Source organism: Mastigoproctus giganteus, chromosome 3 (assembly GCF_048544385.1).
Source record: "Mastigoproctus giganteus isolate SK-2022 chromosome 3, ASM4854438v1, whole genome shotgun sequence".
Taxonomy (NCBI): domain Eukaryota; kingdom Metazoa; phylum Arthropoda; class Arachnida; order Uropygi; family Thelyphonidae; genus Mastigoproctus; species Mastigoproctus giganteus.
In genome coordinates, this window is record NC_143577.1 from 108,044,852 (window position 1) to 108,063,058 (window position 18,207).

Genomic DNA, 18,207 nt, shown 5'->3' on the forward strand with positions numbered 1-18,207 from the left:
CCAAGTAAAGCAAGAGGAGTGGATGAAACTTGGATCCATCACTATGATCCAGAAACTAAAAAAATGTCAAAATTTTGAAAGAATACTGAATCATCCCCTCTCTCAAAAAGGCAAAGGTGGAAACAAGTGCTGGCAAGGTGAGGCTGTCAGTGTTTTTGGGATCAGTATGGTATAATACTAACAGATTGTCTTTAAAAAGACAATCTGTTAGTATTACAGATTGTCTTTAAAAAGGCTGTACTATGACAGCGAAGTATTATTCCATCCTACTCATAAAGCTACGTTCTGCTATAAAATAAAAACAAAAGACGGGGAGTGCTATCAAACGGTGTGCGCCCTCTCCACAATAATGCCGCACACAAATGTGGGTTGGAAATATTGTCGCATCCTGCTTATTCCCCAACTTTGCGCCCCTACATTTCTCCCTCTTTCCTACCCTGAAGTCCTTGCTGCCTGGAAAACACTCTGCTGGTGGTGATGATGAGGTAATTTCTCTTCAAATGGTTGATTGTCGTTAGCAGTGTCTTCATTTTCGCTTCTCAGAATGTCAATCGCGTCGGTGGTTTCCACAAAGCAATCAACGCGGTCACCAGGACTGCGCAATCAGGCCGGGTATTGATAGCCTTCTGAACTGTTATGGACTGAGGCTTTTTCTTAAGATATTCGTGCACTTACATCACAATTCCCAAGACATTTACAAGATTCCATATGTTGAGACATTAACTCGTCGTAGGGTTTTAGGTGCATCAGCAACTTAGGCCATTTTGCGCAGTATATAAAATGTCTATAAATTGCGTATGATCTGCGATAGATTTGGTGTTTTCTGGACAAAAAACCCGAGTTTCCTGGAGAAAAAACTATGCTACCCTTTCGTGCGACTGACTAACTCAGCCACGCTGTGAAAAGTCCTATAAAAATTCTTCGCGTCATTACGGGATTCAAACTCAGATCTTTTCCTCAAGGTGTGGGAAGGACAGTGATTCTACTAACTATGCTATTCACGAGGGCCATGTTGAGAGATCAGAGACAAACACATATCCACTGAAAAGAAATGTCACAAATAGAATGGCCTTTGTGGATATCTGCTGATCACTTCCCTTTTTCCTTCTAGTTGAGATACACGTGCACATCCTCCCTAATAAAAATAACTCCTTGAGGCTTGCAGTAGCCGATACGGCTGCAGCTTCACAACGCATCGCTGTCAGAAACTCAAATTTGTACTTCCCCCCCCCTCGACTATTTGTAGACGGAGCCCTTCCAAGAAGCGCACCCTCTGAGTCTTCCAATCCTGCGTTATTTTCTGTGAATCAGCTTAATTGTATCGCATGCATTCAAATATATTTCGGTTATTTCTATATCTTCTTAGATGAAGAGAGACTCCGGCTCTTTAAGTTTCAAAGTTTACTCTTTCTCGTCAGTTGTCTGATCGTCATCGTCACTATGTTCAATTTTTCTTTCCTGAATGTCTATTGCGTCAATGATTACCTTAGTGGTTCCACTTCAGGGAGTTTGCCTTATAGTGACACCCTGAAGCGTAACCCTTAGCTGAACGTTTGTGAAAGTTTTAGATTCACTCGAATTATATATAGGATACAGTAAAGATGTTTCACAGAAAGTAATACAGGACAGAGTGCTCCTTTTATCCATTAAAAAAATATAATTTTAGACGAGCTGTAAGAAATTCTGCTCTTAGTCGAAGATTAATCAACTTTTGCAACAAGTTACCACCTAGTCTTGTTGAAGTACAGAACTGGCGCTGCATAATTCGCTTATTGCGCATTGTTCTATCATTGTAACGTTAATATTAACACACTTTCAAGTGCATATATCGAAAAAGAAATAAATAAAAGTAGAGGAAAATGGCAAACCCTAGGATCAAAAAGGTTCAAGTAACTTTTTATCTATAAATAAGTGCAGTGAAGAAAATATACTCTGACAACTGGCATGCTAACTGAACTCGCTGGCATCATTCCGGATGATGCATCCATTGGAGAGAACAGTTTTATCTTCGACATCTATCGTCTGCTACACAAATATCTGACTCTTCTAAAATAAGTCAGTAGAATGACGTAAAACTGAAGCACCGGAATAAAAGAAAATTTTGTTGGCTGCTGCTCATTTCAACTTTATTGAATTTTTTGATTAGGAGAAACTTCTAAATGATACATTTATTAAAGGATAATATAATATAAAGCCCAAGTAGATATTTTAAAAAAAATAAGAACACAGAGATTATTTGGAGTTTTATCGCCCCAAAAAACTAAAGGTAGTTTGCATTAGTCATTAAGAAATTTCAGGATAATTAATTGCTAAGGGAATGCTGTTCGGATGATAAAGATTTCTTCCAATGATAAGTGATTTATGATGGATTTTATTGCACTCTTATGTAAACGTGTGTTGTTCTTGGGAATGATGTGTAGTTTGCTCTCTCTCTCTCTCGATGTTCCATTAGGGTAAACCAAAAAGGATGAACGGAACCGGTTGCCATAGTAACTGAAGCCACGATGCCGAAGTAATGGAGATGTCATTTAAAACAAATTGAAAATAAATCCATTAGAGAAACAGAAGAATGTCCTGTAAGATTTCCTTATTTGTGTGAGAACCGATTTAATGGGATTTGGGCATTACCGAATATGGGACTCATTTTTACCATTGTGAAACCAATCGAAGAGTCGTGTGAAGTTGAAAACTCGGTGGTGTTTATACTTTCGGACTCGTTCGATACATAAAATAAAAACAAATTCTATTTCAATAAAAATAACAACAAATATTAACTCAAAATTAAATTAAATCAAAATGTGTTTATTTTCCAACAAGAGCAATGTTTATGAGATCTATTCGTGTTCAAGCTCGAACCTGTAAAATTACTTTATAATCGCCAGCATTATTCCTGCATGTATAGTGTGTGTGCGCGCTCTGCACTGAATAACAGAAAAGAAAACACGAAGGTTTAAAAGAAAGTTTAACATTATCAGGATCCTGAAAACTCCATTAATTCAGTGAAATATTTCTTCTGGAAAATTTCATTTCGGGCCTTTTCCTAACTAGAAAGAAAAACAACGTAAGAAAGATTTAGATAATATCTACTGTGTCTTATGTAAACTGATTATAAGAGTTCCTGCATGATTTACGGGCACTTATAATTAGGCCTACGGGATCTAATTTGTGCCTTAATGATCTGGAGAACCCATGCAAAACATGGTGAGCCACAAGAGTGAAGTTACTTACAGATTTATGTCTCCATTTGCGTAAGCAGATTTAATGTGCCCAACTGATCCATTTGGAGTCCGACTTCCATAAGGATTACCAATGGTTTTCGCCATCAATGGATTCTTGATATTGTAAAGGCGTTGTTGTTCCCAAGAAGTGTGACGTTTTCTGTGTTTCCTAAGTAAAAAAAATCCATATTTAGAGTGAATAGCATAACAGTTAAGACACTGCAAAGTAGCTGTGGTTTTAAAAACGTGAGAATCTGTATCGCAATAGACTTAGAAATAGGAGATTTAGAGTTAACATTATGATACCGTTTTCCATTCACGCTGCATTCGTTATGAATTAAAAAAATCCTTAAAAATTTTTAAATTGCGGTAAATAACATTACACTGTTCTTTTCAATAAATAAATTTTATGTTTTTCGATTCCACAGTGGAATCGAAAGGTTTGTTTTGAAATAACTTTTAAATTTGTTACTCCTATTTTCCTAAACGAATAAATCCAATGCGCTACACCCAATTGACTCTATTAAGTTCAGTTTCTGGCGATGCATTTTTCCTCTTTAATCACCATCGTTAAATCTCGCACATGCTTTTCCTCATTAGCATCAAATAGGAATTCCAGCTGCTAAATAAAGCTTAGATTAAATTATTTTATATTCTCATTTCCATCCGGGATTAATTAATTACGATTAATGACCAGTTAGTAGGACCTTCTCAAGCGGCTTATCTTACTGCCAATCAGAATTCATGGGTCCAACAAAAGACGCTCTAATACATAAGGGATAAAATAATTCACCCCACAACTACCAAAAAAAAAAAAAAAAAAAAAAAAACATAATAACAAATAAATTAAAATAAACTGTTTCTTATTCCATCAGGTTCTACTCCTTCACTTCGAAAGTCGAGTCAGGTTATGAATTATAATACAACGGTATCTTTATCTTATCACATTTCATTAGCGAATAAAATCAGAGAATTTTTCAAAAGTTCGAATAAATATTAGTTTTATTATATAATTTACGAGATCTAAATAATATAACAAACTTGATAAATTTTCAATAAAATTGTCCGACGAAATACATCAGTTCAATTATATTTCTGATCATTCAATTTCAATATTTCAATTATCATTCTGCTATTCCAAAATACGGTCATACTACTATAAATATACTTTTATTATTAGCTTTATCATTGCAATAGAAGGAAAATACAGATATCTTTTGCAATACCCTTAACAACACAACAGGCCATGGATTTTACATAAATGGATAATAATAATAATAATGCTTTATATAGAGTAGTTAAATTTAAGAAGAAATTAATTACTAAGACAAAACTCACAGAAATGAATATTCACAATGTACAGTGGGGATGCATAGAGAATAAGCATCAAATCTACTGATAGTCAGATTACAGTACAAAACCAGAAATGGTTTAGCGAAGTCTCGTCATTAGAATGTTGTACACGTGAAAACTCTGAAGGAGGAGGAGGAGGATCATAATCGAGAAAATTGTTCAGAGAAAATGTGCCCTCTGTAGGAACGGTCATCAATGAATTTTCGATAGCATGTATCTAGACTATGGGTATTTGCATTGGCAAAAATCTTTCAGCCTGTGGGCAACATAAGGGATGGGCTCGAAGTATTTTAAGAGGATTCTCCACTGACATTCTTCCCAAATATTAGAAGCAATAATCTCTCCTATCATCATCGCGTTGCAAGCCGTTAAGCCCCTATTGAAGATGGTCTTGAAGCCTAGCTTAGCTGGTTGTCCATTTTCGTGGTACGGTGTAATTGAAATTGCTTTACGTAGTGGGGAAGTTGATGCTCTGATTTCTGTCCCATAAGCAAGATCTGACTAACTGAATATACGGATAAAAGTTTTGCAGAATGATGGTAGGCTCTGAGACATGCGCATGTCTCAGAGTGATGGCAGGCTCTGAGACATGCGCAAGATTATGTTTAGTATGCGATGTGGTCCTTCGTGACAGTACAGTTTCTTTGTCACGTGTCACTCGTTTGGGAAGGTCAAGGTTCAAGCCTCGTCGATTACTGAAAGAATTGATGAATTCCTCTTCAATCGGCGCTATAATTAGCCGAGCTCGGGAGGAAGGAGTAGTGGCTTTCCCAGTGAGTTATTGCAAGTTTTAAAAAACGCTTGCACAAACATGCAAATCGTGAACGCACTTGTACAGATATAACACAGAGTGACGCGATATAGTCTAAGTTGCTGAAGCGCTTAAATCCCAACAACAATAATGCCAGCGTGACCCGCATATTTTCATGCGCACGGCTTGAACTTGACAGTGAATTCTAAGCTTATCGTCCAAAACAACCCCATGATCTGCGAGAATTAAGGGTCACGTAATATACGATTCAATTAAGATTCCACATATAAGATTTAAGTTCCATGCAATACAAGATTTTTTAATTTTTTTATGAATATAATAAGTAAAAGCCTGTGCCTTCCTTGCACTATATGGCTAACAATAATAAAGTACAGATTTGTCTGGGTTTACATTTAATGAATTTTTCTAAGATATGCTGCGAAGCCTTGAAGGTTATTATTGATTTGGAAAGCAACATCTGTATGATAATCATTAGTATTGGATAAGAATCTTCTCATCGCCCACATAGCTCATGAATTCTGCTCACCGGCATATGAAGGATGGTTGCCTATACAAGGCCAGGCAGGACTCTGTTCTGGGGACGACAGTATGCACACTAATCGAGAGTATGAGTTCTGATTCACAGTTAAATTCAATATTCTCGTTAGGAGGAGAAATTCAAAAATATCAGAGCGTTTCCCTTAATATGATAAACTTCTTCGCAGAGGACAAGAAGGATTTGGATGTTATCCATCAAAGACGAACTGTACATCTACACAGATAAATGCAAGCCCTGTCTTTTACTCAAATGCCTTAAGAATCTCGTTAGTAATGACCAAAAAGTTTGTAATGGTTGGACGCTTTATGGTGTAATGGACTTGAAGGAAATATCATGTAGAAGTATTTGCCTGATTAAGGCTGGTAAGAGACATATTATAATCAACGTGAGGCAAGACGCTCTAGCAATAGGTCTGAATTGGGCTATCGAGGATGCTGATTGATGATTTTTTTAGTACAAGATAGATGTGTAGACGTTCCAGGCTGATTGGAAGGTTTGACTGGTTAGGATGCTATTGAAAATATGTAGGAGTATGCCAATGATGAAAACACTAACTTGTTTTTGTTGGGATTTTAGGTGCATTCAGCAACTTAGGCCATATTGCGCCGTTTATATTATGTCTGTAAATTGCTTGTATTCTGGTCAATTTTCTGATTTCCTGGACGAAAAATCCAAGTTTCTGGGAGAAAAAATACACTGACATCGGCTTAAATAAACTGTGCGGTCTCATAATGTCCCGCACATGCTGTAGGCTTTCAAAATAACAAAAGCCAGACTGAAATGTTGCCGAATGTATGCTGCTCTCGTCACAAACCGAATTTAAGTACTGCATAAATACTAAATATATTAAATGCGAACACAAATTACACGTTATGCGCTGGTAATTTCAAAGTTTTAATTACACTAGAAGTCTCCTTATCCGATGTGATCGGTAGCTGACTTTCTCGATAAATCGACCGGTAGTTGGTCGATTTATCGAAAAAGTCAGCTAAAGCGGAGAATTACAAAACGCATACATACCTTAAGAATTTTATTTTCACTTAAAACATATATATATACATTCATTTATATAAAATCGGTAATTTTCAACTGTTTAGATGGAGGATGCATTTCGTGTGTGTGATTTGTTCATCGTCCATAATTTAATTTTCCAACAAATTGTCATCGATTTATATGAAAACATTCTATCTTTTTTTCTGTAAATCTTTCGTACCTCCAATTTTCCTGAAACCAGTTAATAAACTACGAGTTCTTCATTATCTTCTGGTAGTTCAGGGCTTTCGTTAGCGTTGTCAATCTCCGGCTAAAGTTTTTCCAAGATTAGTAAATGTTAAACTTAGAATTGCGTTCCATTATAGGGCGTATCGTAAAAATATTTTTGATTTTGTTTAATGATTCTATAAGACTTATATTGGTGTCTTTTATTAATTTTTTTTTTCCCAAAATTGTACTCAAAATCTTTCGCTTATGCCATCTCTTGAGAGATTATAGAACATCTTGGTCCAAAGCCTGGACAAAAGGTGTTATTCGGTGACTAGGTGTTAGTCCTTTATGACTCCTTCTTTGAGTTGCTCACAATGGAGATGCGAAGGAGCGTTATACAGAAAGAAAACAGCCATTTCAGATAAGTTTATTTTCTTCAAGTATTTCTTTACAAACCCATGAAAAGCTATTCTTTAAATACTGAGAAATCCGTCCATTCTGATTTTTATGAGTGGTAGCAAACTAGCAAAGAACAATTTACATTTTTAAAAGCTCTAATCTTAGTTAATTTACCAAAACAAAAAGCAGCAATCTATGAGTTCCAGTTGCATTGCTGTAGGCGGCTACTGTGATTCTCTTTGGTTATTTAAAAACAAGAAGCCTGCAAACAGCAGGATTCGTTTTTTTTGTGCTATCGTTTTTGTAGATATAATTTAGACCTGTTTCGTTCATAATGTAGAGCGGTTCTCCAATCAGTTCTCTGTTGATAATGTTCTGTAATTTTTTGACCAGAAGACCGATCAACAAATCATCTTTCCCCGCTGATACTCAATACATGAGCGTACGATATTTTTCTCAACGTCGAAGGAAACTGTTACTTGCTATAAAACTTTCTGCACCGTCAATCTTTTGAAGTAAGGCCAAAGCCTTTTCTCTGACGATGCTTTTATAGGTCCGCTACTGAAGGTCGGTGTTACCTTTCTTTCCTAAAGCACAGCCATATCGCATTGTCTACTATCTCTAAGTTTGGTTTTTCTTTGTAGTGGAGCGAGAACTTAGCTATACTTATGAAACAAATTCAGTGCAAGATCCTTCTAGTTTTTTTTTTTAATCCCTTTTTCATTTTTTTAAAATATTACAGCTAATTGAGCAGAACTTTTTTTAGAGACTCATTTTTATTACCTTTTTCCAGAGCATTCGACAGTTTTTATGGGAAAAACGACTCTCTTTTCTCACTTATATTTCATTAATTTAAGTAGTGTTTAATTAAACGCACTGTAATAACAATAACAAATAATTTTACTGATTAATGAACCTCTTGGGAAGCATATAAATGAACAGGAGGATATGATACCTAACTCTGCAGTTTGCCTTGAGTATCGAACAGTGTTTTAAAGAAGGACATGAGGAGTCAGCAATTCCGGCGAGTCGATCAAGCGGAGGTCGGTTAAGAGCGAGTCTAGCGTAGAATATAATCACATACTAAATGCCATAACCTCCACGGAATTTCAGCATCTGAGACTTCAGATGGATAAAATTAGACTAATCAGAAACGATTCCCTCGATTCTCGTGACTGTTACCAGTTAGAACTACAACAGTCTCTTAAGCGTGCACCTTTCGTCAATTGAAAATGGAGCGGGGGCTTTAAAAAGGGTTAACATTCTCCTTAACATTTCATGCAGTGTATAGTTATTTTCGGTTTTGCCCCTTTCTTCTTTTTTTTTTTTTGCGCCTTTTTGGTGTTTTAACTCTGACTTCTGATCTGAAATGATTTCTGAGTTGATAAATCGTTTTAAATAATTTCTTGCTTTTTTTATTTTTGCTCTAAAATTCTTTCACAACAATAAAGTAGTTGTGTAGATGTAACTCGTTTCTATAGAAACGAGTTACATCAAAGAAGCTTTGATATTGAAATTAATTAGTACAGTTGTTATTATCGTAGGGTTTTAGGAGCATCAGCAACTAAGGCCATATTGCTCCGTGTATATTGTCTATAAATTGCGTGTCTTCTGTTTTCTGGACGAAAACTTTAGCCTGTGCAGACGTTGCTCCTTAAAGCTCTTCAAACAGAGAAGTTTTTACTGATTTATTTTCTGCTTTATTAGTTTAAATTGTCATATTAACTTTTTTCTAGAATAGCTTTATATTCCTAGTTACGATACTTAGTTTAAAGTTTAACTTAGACAGAGATTCTGTAGATATTACTTAGTATCGGTAACGGTATCAAATCCACGTGTCACAATTTGAACGAGAGGTCTTTTTTTTTTTCTTTTTTTTTAAACCAAATTTAGTCGATTTATTAACCAATTGTTATATCAAATTATCTTCTATAAGTAGATTATAGACCTAGTCAGGATCCTTAGTTTATTTTAAATTGAGACAGCGAGATTTCGAAGCTAATCAATACTTACGAGTCCGTAGATATACCGTTCGTGAATTCCCGCCATTTTTACACGATAGCATAAGCTTAGTGTAGTAAAGTTCATAATATAATATTGTCAATTAATCAGTAAATCTATTAATCTTGATAAACTTTATTGTCAATTAAATTGTATTTTTAACTCTATAAATATATATAACGACTTAATCGTAACAAATAATTAATACATAACTATAGTGGTACACGTGACAAGGAAGTTGTATAAAGGGAACACTAGATACCGAAAAAAAAAAAATATATATATATAACATAACTGTTTGGGATATAACTTAAGGATTTAATTTTTGTTTTAAATTTTATTGAATTAAATTGGAATCATGACTCCGACCAGAGCAGCAAAGCAAAAGGCTCAAGCTAATGGGAGTGCTGTGGTTCAGGGGAGAACTGAGGGGGGCAGTTGCCCTCTGAATCACAGTCTATTAAAATGCACTGTTTGCTTGATGTTTGCGGAGCAGTCGGGTACGGGACATGATACTGCCAAGGGAGATGCCTTTGTGTGTGCACGATGTAAGGAGTGCAAGGAAATCAGGCGACAACTCAGCGTTGTTATGGGCCTTTATGAGACCTTGAAGGACAGGGTGGATGCCCTCGAAGGAAATAAATTGAGGGGCCCATCAAGCTCTCAGCTGCCCACATCAACGCCAGAGCTTGCACTTGGTCATCAGGCAACACAGAAGCAGCCCCCTAGGCAGAATGCGCTGGTCCCACAGGAACTAGTAGTTGTTGGTGACTCTATTGTCAGGGAAACGGGGAACATGCTTTGTAAAAAGGATAGGTCGAATAGGACCAGGGTATGTCTGCCAGGGGCAAAGGTTGATGACCTTGTAGAGCGGATATCATCTTTTAAGGGCACAAAAGGTGATATAGTTGTACACGTTGGCACTAATGATATTAAGAGTAGGAGACCGGCGGAATTACTTAGCAAGTACAGGTCACTGTTGAAAAAAAGCCGTGAATTAGGGTTGAATTTGAAAGTGTCTGCAATTCTGCCCAGACACGATAGGAGGGAGTATATGATGAGAGCCTTGTCGATCAATTCGGCCCTGGAGGGATTGTGCAAGGCTCAAGGGGTAGAATTTTTTTTCAGCCTGGACTGTACTTGTTAACAGGAGAGATTGCTTCTACAGGGATGGGATACACTTAAATAGAAAGGGTGCAAGAATTTTTGCTGATGCTGTCGAGGCAGTGTTAGGTCGGTCGGAAACTGTTAGTTGGGGGGGATACAAGGACTAATAGATTAACAGTAGCCACTGGCAGAGGTGGAAGTGATTCTTGCACTGCTTCTATTCAAATGAGCAGAAGTCTGAAAAACAAGATGCAGGATATTTCAGAGACTGCTGGTAGTCATTGCGTTACAAGTAAACACATGGGTTGTGTTAGGGTAGCTAAGAATAGAAACAGGTGCATGTATACCTGCGTGTACACCAATGCTAGGAGTTTGGTAAATAAATTTGATGAATTTGAGGTATTGCTCAAAACATCAAAGGCAGATATTGTTGGGATATCAGAGACGTGGTGTCACACAGATATAAGTAATGCGGAACTGGAATTTGGGGAATACAATGTGTATAGAAAGGATAGACAGGACAGGAGGGGAGGAGGGGTTATGCTATTAATTAAGAAACACATAAAGTCCAAGGAAGTGAAGCCAGTCGACATCGATGGACAGGGCAGTGTCGAGTCAGTTTGGTGTGACATAAGCATAGGGAAATCAAAATTGAGAGTAGGAGTGTACTATAGGCCTAATGACTCTGATGAGTATAATAATATATTGTACAGGGAAATAGAGTGGGCCAGTAAATCAGAGAGTCTTATAATGGGGGATTTTAATTTCCCAGATATTGACTGGAATTTGTGGGTTGGTCACTCGCACACTAGCAAGGCTTTTGTGGATTTATTGGATGATTGTTTTCTACATCAGCATGTTCGTGAGGCAACAAGAGGGAGCAATACTCTTGATCTGATTATCAGTAGTGATTCTTCATGCATTAAGAACCTGCAGATAAATGAACCACTAGGTGGCAGTGATCACAGTGTGTTGAAGTGGGATTTACTCAAGGAGGTAACTACCATCAGAGGTAAAGGGAAGGGTTTTTGTTTTCGTAAAGGCGACTATGATGGTCTGAGACAGTATTTAAATTCTATACAGTGGGACCAACTGATGATGTTACCAACAGCAAACTCAAAATGGGAAGCATTCAAGGAACTAATCTTGGAGGCTACCAGGCTTTACATACCAACTAAGAAATATTGTTCAAGGTTTAGGCCTAAATGGTTGTCAGATGAACTAATGAGACATATGGCAGAGAAGAAAAATGCATGGGATACATACAAATTAATGGGTGACATGGAAGCCTATGATAGATATAAGTTGGTCTGTAACCAAGTCACAAAGGAGATTAGGCAGGCAAAGGCAGACTACGAAAAATCCTTGGCAAAGGATGCAAAGAAAAACAGAAAAGAGTTCTTTACATACTTGAACTCGAGAAGGAAAGGGATGAATCAGATTGGTCCACTGGATATTGATGGTTCAACAGTTGAGGATCCTGCTCAGGTGGCTAACAATCTAAACTAGTATTTTGCATCTACATTCACGCATGAGGAGTTATTCAGGAAGGAGAATGATGTAGGTAAAGTAAACATTGGCAGTGAGCTGGATGATTTTGTAATAACTGAGAGGAAAGTGGAGGAGAGATTGTTGAGGATAAACATAAAAAAGGCACCTGGGGTGGATGGGATCTATCCAGTTATATTAAAGGAGGCAGCAAAGGAAGTATGCAAACCCCTAGCCATAATTATGAGAGCTTCTTTGGACTCAGGGGAGGTACCCATAGACTGGAGATGTGCAAATGTAACCCCAATTCACAAAGGAGGATCAAAGGCTGACACAAGTAATTATAGACCTGTTAGTTTAACTTCTGTTCCAGGTAAATTAATGGAGGCACTGGTTAAAGAAGCACTGCAGGATCATCTAGACAAGAATTCAGTTATAGCTCAGACGCAGCATGGTTTTGTTAAGGGCAGGTCTTGCCTGACCAATTTGATTGGATACTATGATGTAGTCACAAAAGAACTGGATGCAGGGAATAACTTTGATATTATATATTTGGATCTTAGAAAGGCTTTTGATACTGTTGCACATGGAAGACTGCTGCACAAATTGGAGCAGTGTGGCATTGGAGGCAAATTGCTGCTATGGATAAGGGGATGGTTGAGTGGCAGAAGACAGAGAGTGGTAATCAATGGACACTGCTCAACGTGGGCTAATGTTATTAGTGGAGTTCCTCAAGGTTCAGTGTTGGGTCCATTGTTGTTTTCGGTGTTTATGAATGATATTGATGATGGGATATCAAGTTTAATGTCTAAGTTTGCAGATGATACAAAGGTTGGCAGGGTCGTTAAGGACACTACTGACGCTATGCTGCTGCAACAGGATCTGGAAAGGTTGAACAGATGGGCTGAGAGGTGGCAAATGAAGTTTAACATTGACAAATGTAAAGTACTACATATGGGAAACAGTAACCCCAGAGCAATGTATCAACTCTGCGGTACTACACTGACAGTGGTGGAGAATGAAAAGGACCTGGGGGTAATTGTGCAGGCAGATATGAAGTTCTCTGAGCAGTGCAGACGAGCTGCAAGAGTAGCTCATGGTGTCTTGTCAATGATATACAGGAATTTTTCTAGCAGGGATAAGGAGGTGATTATTCCCTTGTATAAGGCAATGGTTAGGCCACATCTTGAGTACTGTATACAGGTCTGGAGGCCTCATTTCAAGAAGGATGTAGAGCTGCTGGAACGGGTACAGAGAAGGGCAACAAGATTAGTAAATGGAACAAAGGGTTGCTCTTACGAAGAAAGGCTTAAATTTTGCAAATTACAGAGTCTGGAGACTAGGCACCGGCGAGGTGATCTGATAGAGGTGTATAAGGCTTTGAATGGTTTGAGCATGCTCAATGCCAATGGGATTTTTCATCTTTCTCAGAATAATCACCTCAGAGGGCATAAATTCAAATTGAGGAAGGACGGATGTCGGATAGATGTGCGGAAATTTGCCTTTGGCCAGCGGGTGGTTGGTTGGTGGAACCGACTTCCATCACTTGTTGTTGAAGTTGATAGCCTAAACAAATTTAAAGCTCAACTGGACAGGTATTTCGAACGAACGGAGGGGTGAAATGGGAGAGGGGTTTTTTTTTTTTTTTTTTTTTGGCTGATGCTGAATAAGCTTGCTTCCTTGCATCATATGCCTCTACTAATGCTAATGCTAAAACTCCACGCTACCCTCGTCTAAGACCGACTAACTCAGCTACGTTGTGAAAAAGGCCCATAAAAATTTCTCACGTCATCAATGGGACTCGAACTCAGGTATTTTCCACCGCACACACACACGTACCTCAGTTGGTGAGTTGCCGGGGTGTGTATTGCCATTTTATGTTCGTAAACTAAATTAAATAAAAATTTTAACAATTTTTAAAATGAGTATGATATTTATATCAGGATAAAATAATTTTTTCAGTGAATTTTATAATTAGTATTAGTAAGGACGAATGATACAAGGAAGCGAACTTTTTTTTCATCAGCCATAATTAAATAAATAAAATAAAAACAGAATATTCATATTATTCCTATTCCATAAGTTAAGAAACACAATCAGACTCATTACCTCTAACATGCTGGAATGCAATTCCAATATTCGACAACTCAATGCCACTGGATCTCATGAACTTGATGAGATCCTATCTTCTGTTATTCCAGGAGGATTTATATGTGTTCCCTGGTTCGTATCTCATCCATGGGAGAAAAAAACCTTCCTCTTCGATTTACTCAATCCTTTCAGCGCGCCTTTTACACCTCAATTAGGTGTCCCCTTAATGTATAGTTGTCAAATTTTGCAGTCCAACTTCTAAGCCGTTCTTTATATGTGCTCTTTGTACTCCTCGCCAATCTGGTAGCTACTTATCAGTAACTCCAACTGCTTTTAGTTTATATAGCAGTCTTTCATGAGAAACTGTTACTTGCATCCAACTGTTTAATCTCCACAGTTGGAGTGGAGATTAAACAGTTTGACATGACCATCCTTTCACAAACCCACGCTGCAATCTGTTCAAGATTCCATTCTTGACAAGATGGTCCTGAATGGCATCGTTAACCACAGACTCCATGATCTTCCCTACTAAGAAGTCAAACTCACTGGTCTATAAGTTATCTACTTCCTCTTTGGCACCACCTTTGTGGACTGGGTAGATTATTTCTCTAGTCCAAATAAATCTTCTCGGAGTTCAATGACACTCTCATTAACATTCCCAACGGGTTGATATAGTCATAAGCAGCCTTTTTAATTACAACTAAATATATACCATCTTCTCCTGGAGCCTCGCCTTTATTAGTAGCTTTTCCGATAAGCTATTTTGTGATGTTATATGATAATTTTAACAATACTCGCCAAGACTGCTAATTAATCAGGCAAATACATTAATTTTAACTTATTTCTCTTATGAAATCGTACCTGTTGCTTTGCTTAATGAAGGAAAAGATTCAAGCCTTGAAACCACGGTGCTTTTAACTAAAAAAGAATACCTTATTCATTTACCATCAATTGCTCACAGTACAAACAGAATAATAAAATAAAAGTGGCTAATTGCGATCCCTAACAAAGTTTTCATTGCATCAACTTTGGTGCAACAATTCAACAAATAGAGCATAATGAAGACTCCGGGGAAGTCACGGTAATGAATCAAGGCCATGTGTTGTATATAAAGACGAGAATATTACGGAGCTATCAGAACAGATTTATATACTTGCTAGCACAGGAAGGCATTTCTCATGGGTCCAACTAATATCCCGTGGAAATGCTCACGCGCTGATGTGTCGAAATCAAGCAATAAGAGAACCAGATGCAGAGAACAGCATCGTTTTCGTGACATATGAGGTGATGTCGGAAAATTACGTGTCTCATTTTGTAACAGAAAGTGTCGTTGCAAAGTGTTCCTATGATGCCGTTAGGGCCGTAACCGTGAAAGGTGACTAACGTAAATTCCGCTCCAAGTATTAGGAGCAAAGGACAGCTTGCTCTTTAACAGTACTACAGTTTTGTGGAGTTCATTATAGTTCTATCATTAGTAGCGTGTTTATTTTTTATTTTGATTTACACAGAAATAAATGTATCAGTATAACTCAGCAGGCGTAAATGCCTATATTCGGTTCCTCAGTAAGGTGAAATTGCAGATTGGAATCTAAGCTGCATCCACGAATATGATAGCGAGAGTCACAATCAGCTGAAGTAGATTATTTTGTATTGCGGCTCACATAATAATATTAGTAACAAATATAGGAAATTAAACAAATACATCATACGTATATATTCCAAAGCGTACCGTTTTTTACAAGATGAACATAACAAGGTGATCCCCAGCACTGCTCCTAAAAAGATGACACTACTCAAAGCAATTATTGCGATTTCGGTGGTCCCCATTTGACTAATCTTCTCTTGAACCGACACTCCTTGTATACGAATGATGTTGAAATTTTCCAGATACGTCACGATGTGGTCCAGTTTAGTTTGCAAAGCACTGAAATGAGGCAATAACTGAATTAAATTTAATTTCACTCTTACACAGAAATAATACTAGTCTATAAAAAGTTAGCAGATGCATCCAAGGGTGCGCTGACAATTTGTTAACAAAGAGCTCGCTCGAGAAGAATTCGGTTAAGGGCTATCCCCAGTTAAGACAGTCTGTTACATTTTATCAAACTATTTTTAACAAGGGGTTCGCGCGATCCCTCCAGTACTCCTGGATGTATCGCAAACAACAAACTGCATTTACTTTGCAATATACACGTATCGAACCGACACAGTATTTAAATACAATACTGCTTAGTGAAGATTTTTCGTATAGTAATCTCCTAAAATGGCCAATATACTATATTTGTTTCATAGAAATTTTAATAATTATCTTTGCGTGAATCTGAAAACATAATTTGATGATAATCATAGTGCCTTTCTTCTCAGCTGACCATATTTCCACGATGCTGCTATCAGCAATAAAGCCTATGAAACTAATCGGGAACAATGAATTCTATTGAGTTAACAGTAAATTCGATCTTTGGAAGCAAGATAACCGCTCCAACACAGTCTGTTTACAAATTTTGCGTATCAAAAGGACCCTTCGGAAAATTCTTTGGATTATTTGTATGAATAAAATGAATATCTTTCTGAGAATCGTTTCACCGCTATCCCTTATGGTACACAGCTATGGTATATTCTATGCAATGGTGGTTCCAGGTACGGCTATAGCCCTACCTGGGATCGCCTTGTGATCAAAATAACGTTGATTCATTTACTGTTACACGATGAAAGATTAATGATTCCCGCGAACACTGCTTTATCCCCACAGCTTTAAATCCTGGTTCTATGAAATGAGATTTATTGACAGAAATTTAAACATTTCTGGCGGGAAAAGTGCTGAACTCGTGACCACGGATTATATTTAAATCAAAACTTCTACCTACAAATGACAACTCGCTTGCTTTAACTATACAGAATAAAACTTATTTAAGGTACATTAGGAAACAGCTGATAATGATCTCTCCAGCTTATGATTTATGAAGCTTATGTGTGAGAAGAGACCTTTAATGTGTTTAACAAAGCGATGAATGCAGATTATAAACAGTAAGTGGGTTGGCCCAGATTTAGACGATGAAGGATTATCTTTCTAACTTCCTCAATACAATTTTGAAAAAAAGATTATATCTCCTGAAATCTGCCAAAATACCCATCACAGAACCTTCTTCTACTTTAATTTAAAGGTCGCGCAATTCCAAATTACTCAAAAATAAAATGGAGAGAGAAAATAAAGTTGATCGTAAAAATTAAATATTCTATTAGTAAACATTTGTAAAGAGCGACTTACTTCAAGAGTTTATCCGTCTCCACAATATCATTAGTATCGGGATGTACACCATACAAAAAGAGATCGGTCCTATAGGAAAGAAAGGGAAAAAACTATACATTACAAATTGAACTTTCTTATATTTATTCTGTAACATGCTCCAAGTATACTGAGTATTTTTATTACTCGCGATCTCTCTCTCTCTCTCTCTCTCTCTCTCTCTCTCTCTCTCTTTCACCCACCCACACACGCATTTGTACTCGTAATGTAAACATAAAAATAAATAAATATTTTAATCCGCCGAGCACAAAATAGAAATAACTAAAACTACTGTAAGACTACATTCTTACGAAGAATACATAAATTAATAAATAAACAATAGAGGAAAGAGAAAACGATGCTAAATTTTATACGAGAAATTTAGGGCTACTATATATATATATATACACACACATCGGATAAAAAGCATGCTCATGTAAAAGAGTTAACTTTAGAAAGCAGATCAGTGAAACAACCACACTTTGATAATTGGTCCACGTTGGCCCAGATCTAGGACAGGCACTTAAGACAAACACATAAGACGGTGGATAAAGCGCAGTGCCGCCAGGACAAAAGGAACTGCTTCTCTTTGATGGTCAGCTTGGGCAATGAACAACAGAAGGATCTTTCCTGAGGAATGGTGGGGGAGTCAAAGAGTTGGAGTTTGGCTAGCGGAAAAAGGGCTGTAAAAACAGGTAAAAGTGTGCAATAAGTTCCAATAAGCAGAAAAAATATGTGCGCGGTTCACTGAATT

General features: G+C 37.2%; 1 protein-coding gene across 1 annotated transcript in view; it reads right to left on the reverse strand.

Annotated features, from left to right (window-relative positions):
- LOC150088213 (protocadherin Fat 4-like) overlaps positions 1–18,207 on the reverse strand; it is a 415,241-nt gene that overhangs the window by 14,817 nt on the left and 382,217 nt on the right. The window contains exons 61-63 of the mRNA XM_090369387.1: positions 17,436–17,504; positions 15,900–16,094; positions 3,229–3,387 (exon numbers count right to left, since the gene is read on the reverse strand). Coding sequence (XP_090225513.1) covers positions 3,229–3,387; positions 15,900–16,094; positions 17,436–17,504 — 423 coding nt within the window. The remainder of the gene's footprint in view (positions 1–3,228; positions 3,388–15,899; positions 16,095–17,435; positions 17,505–18,207) is intronic.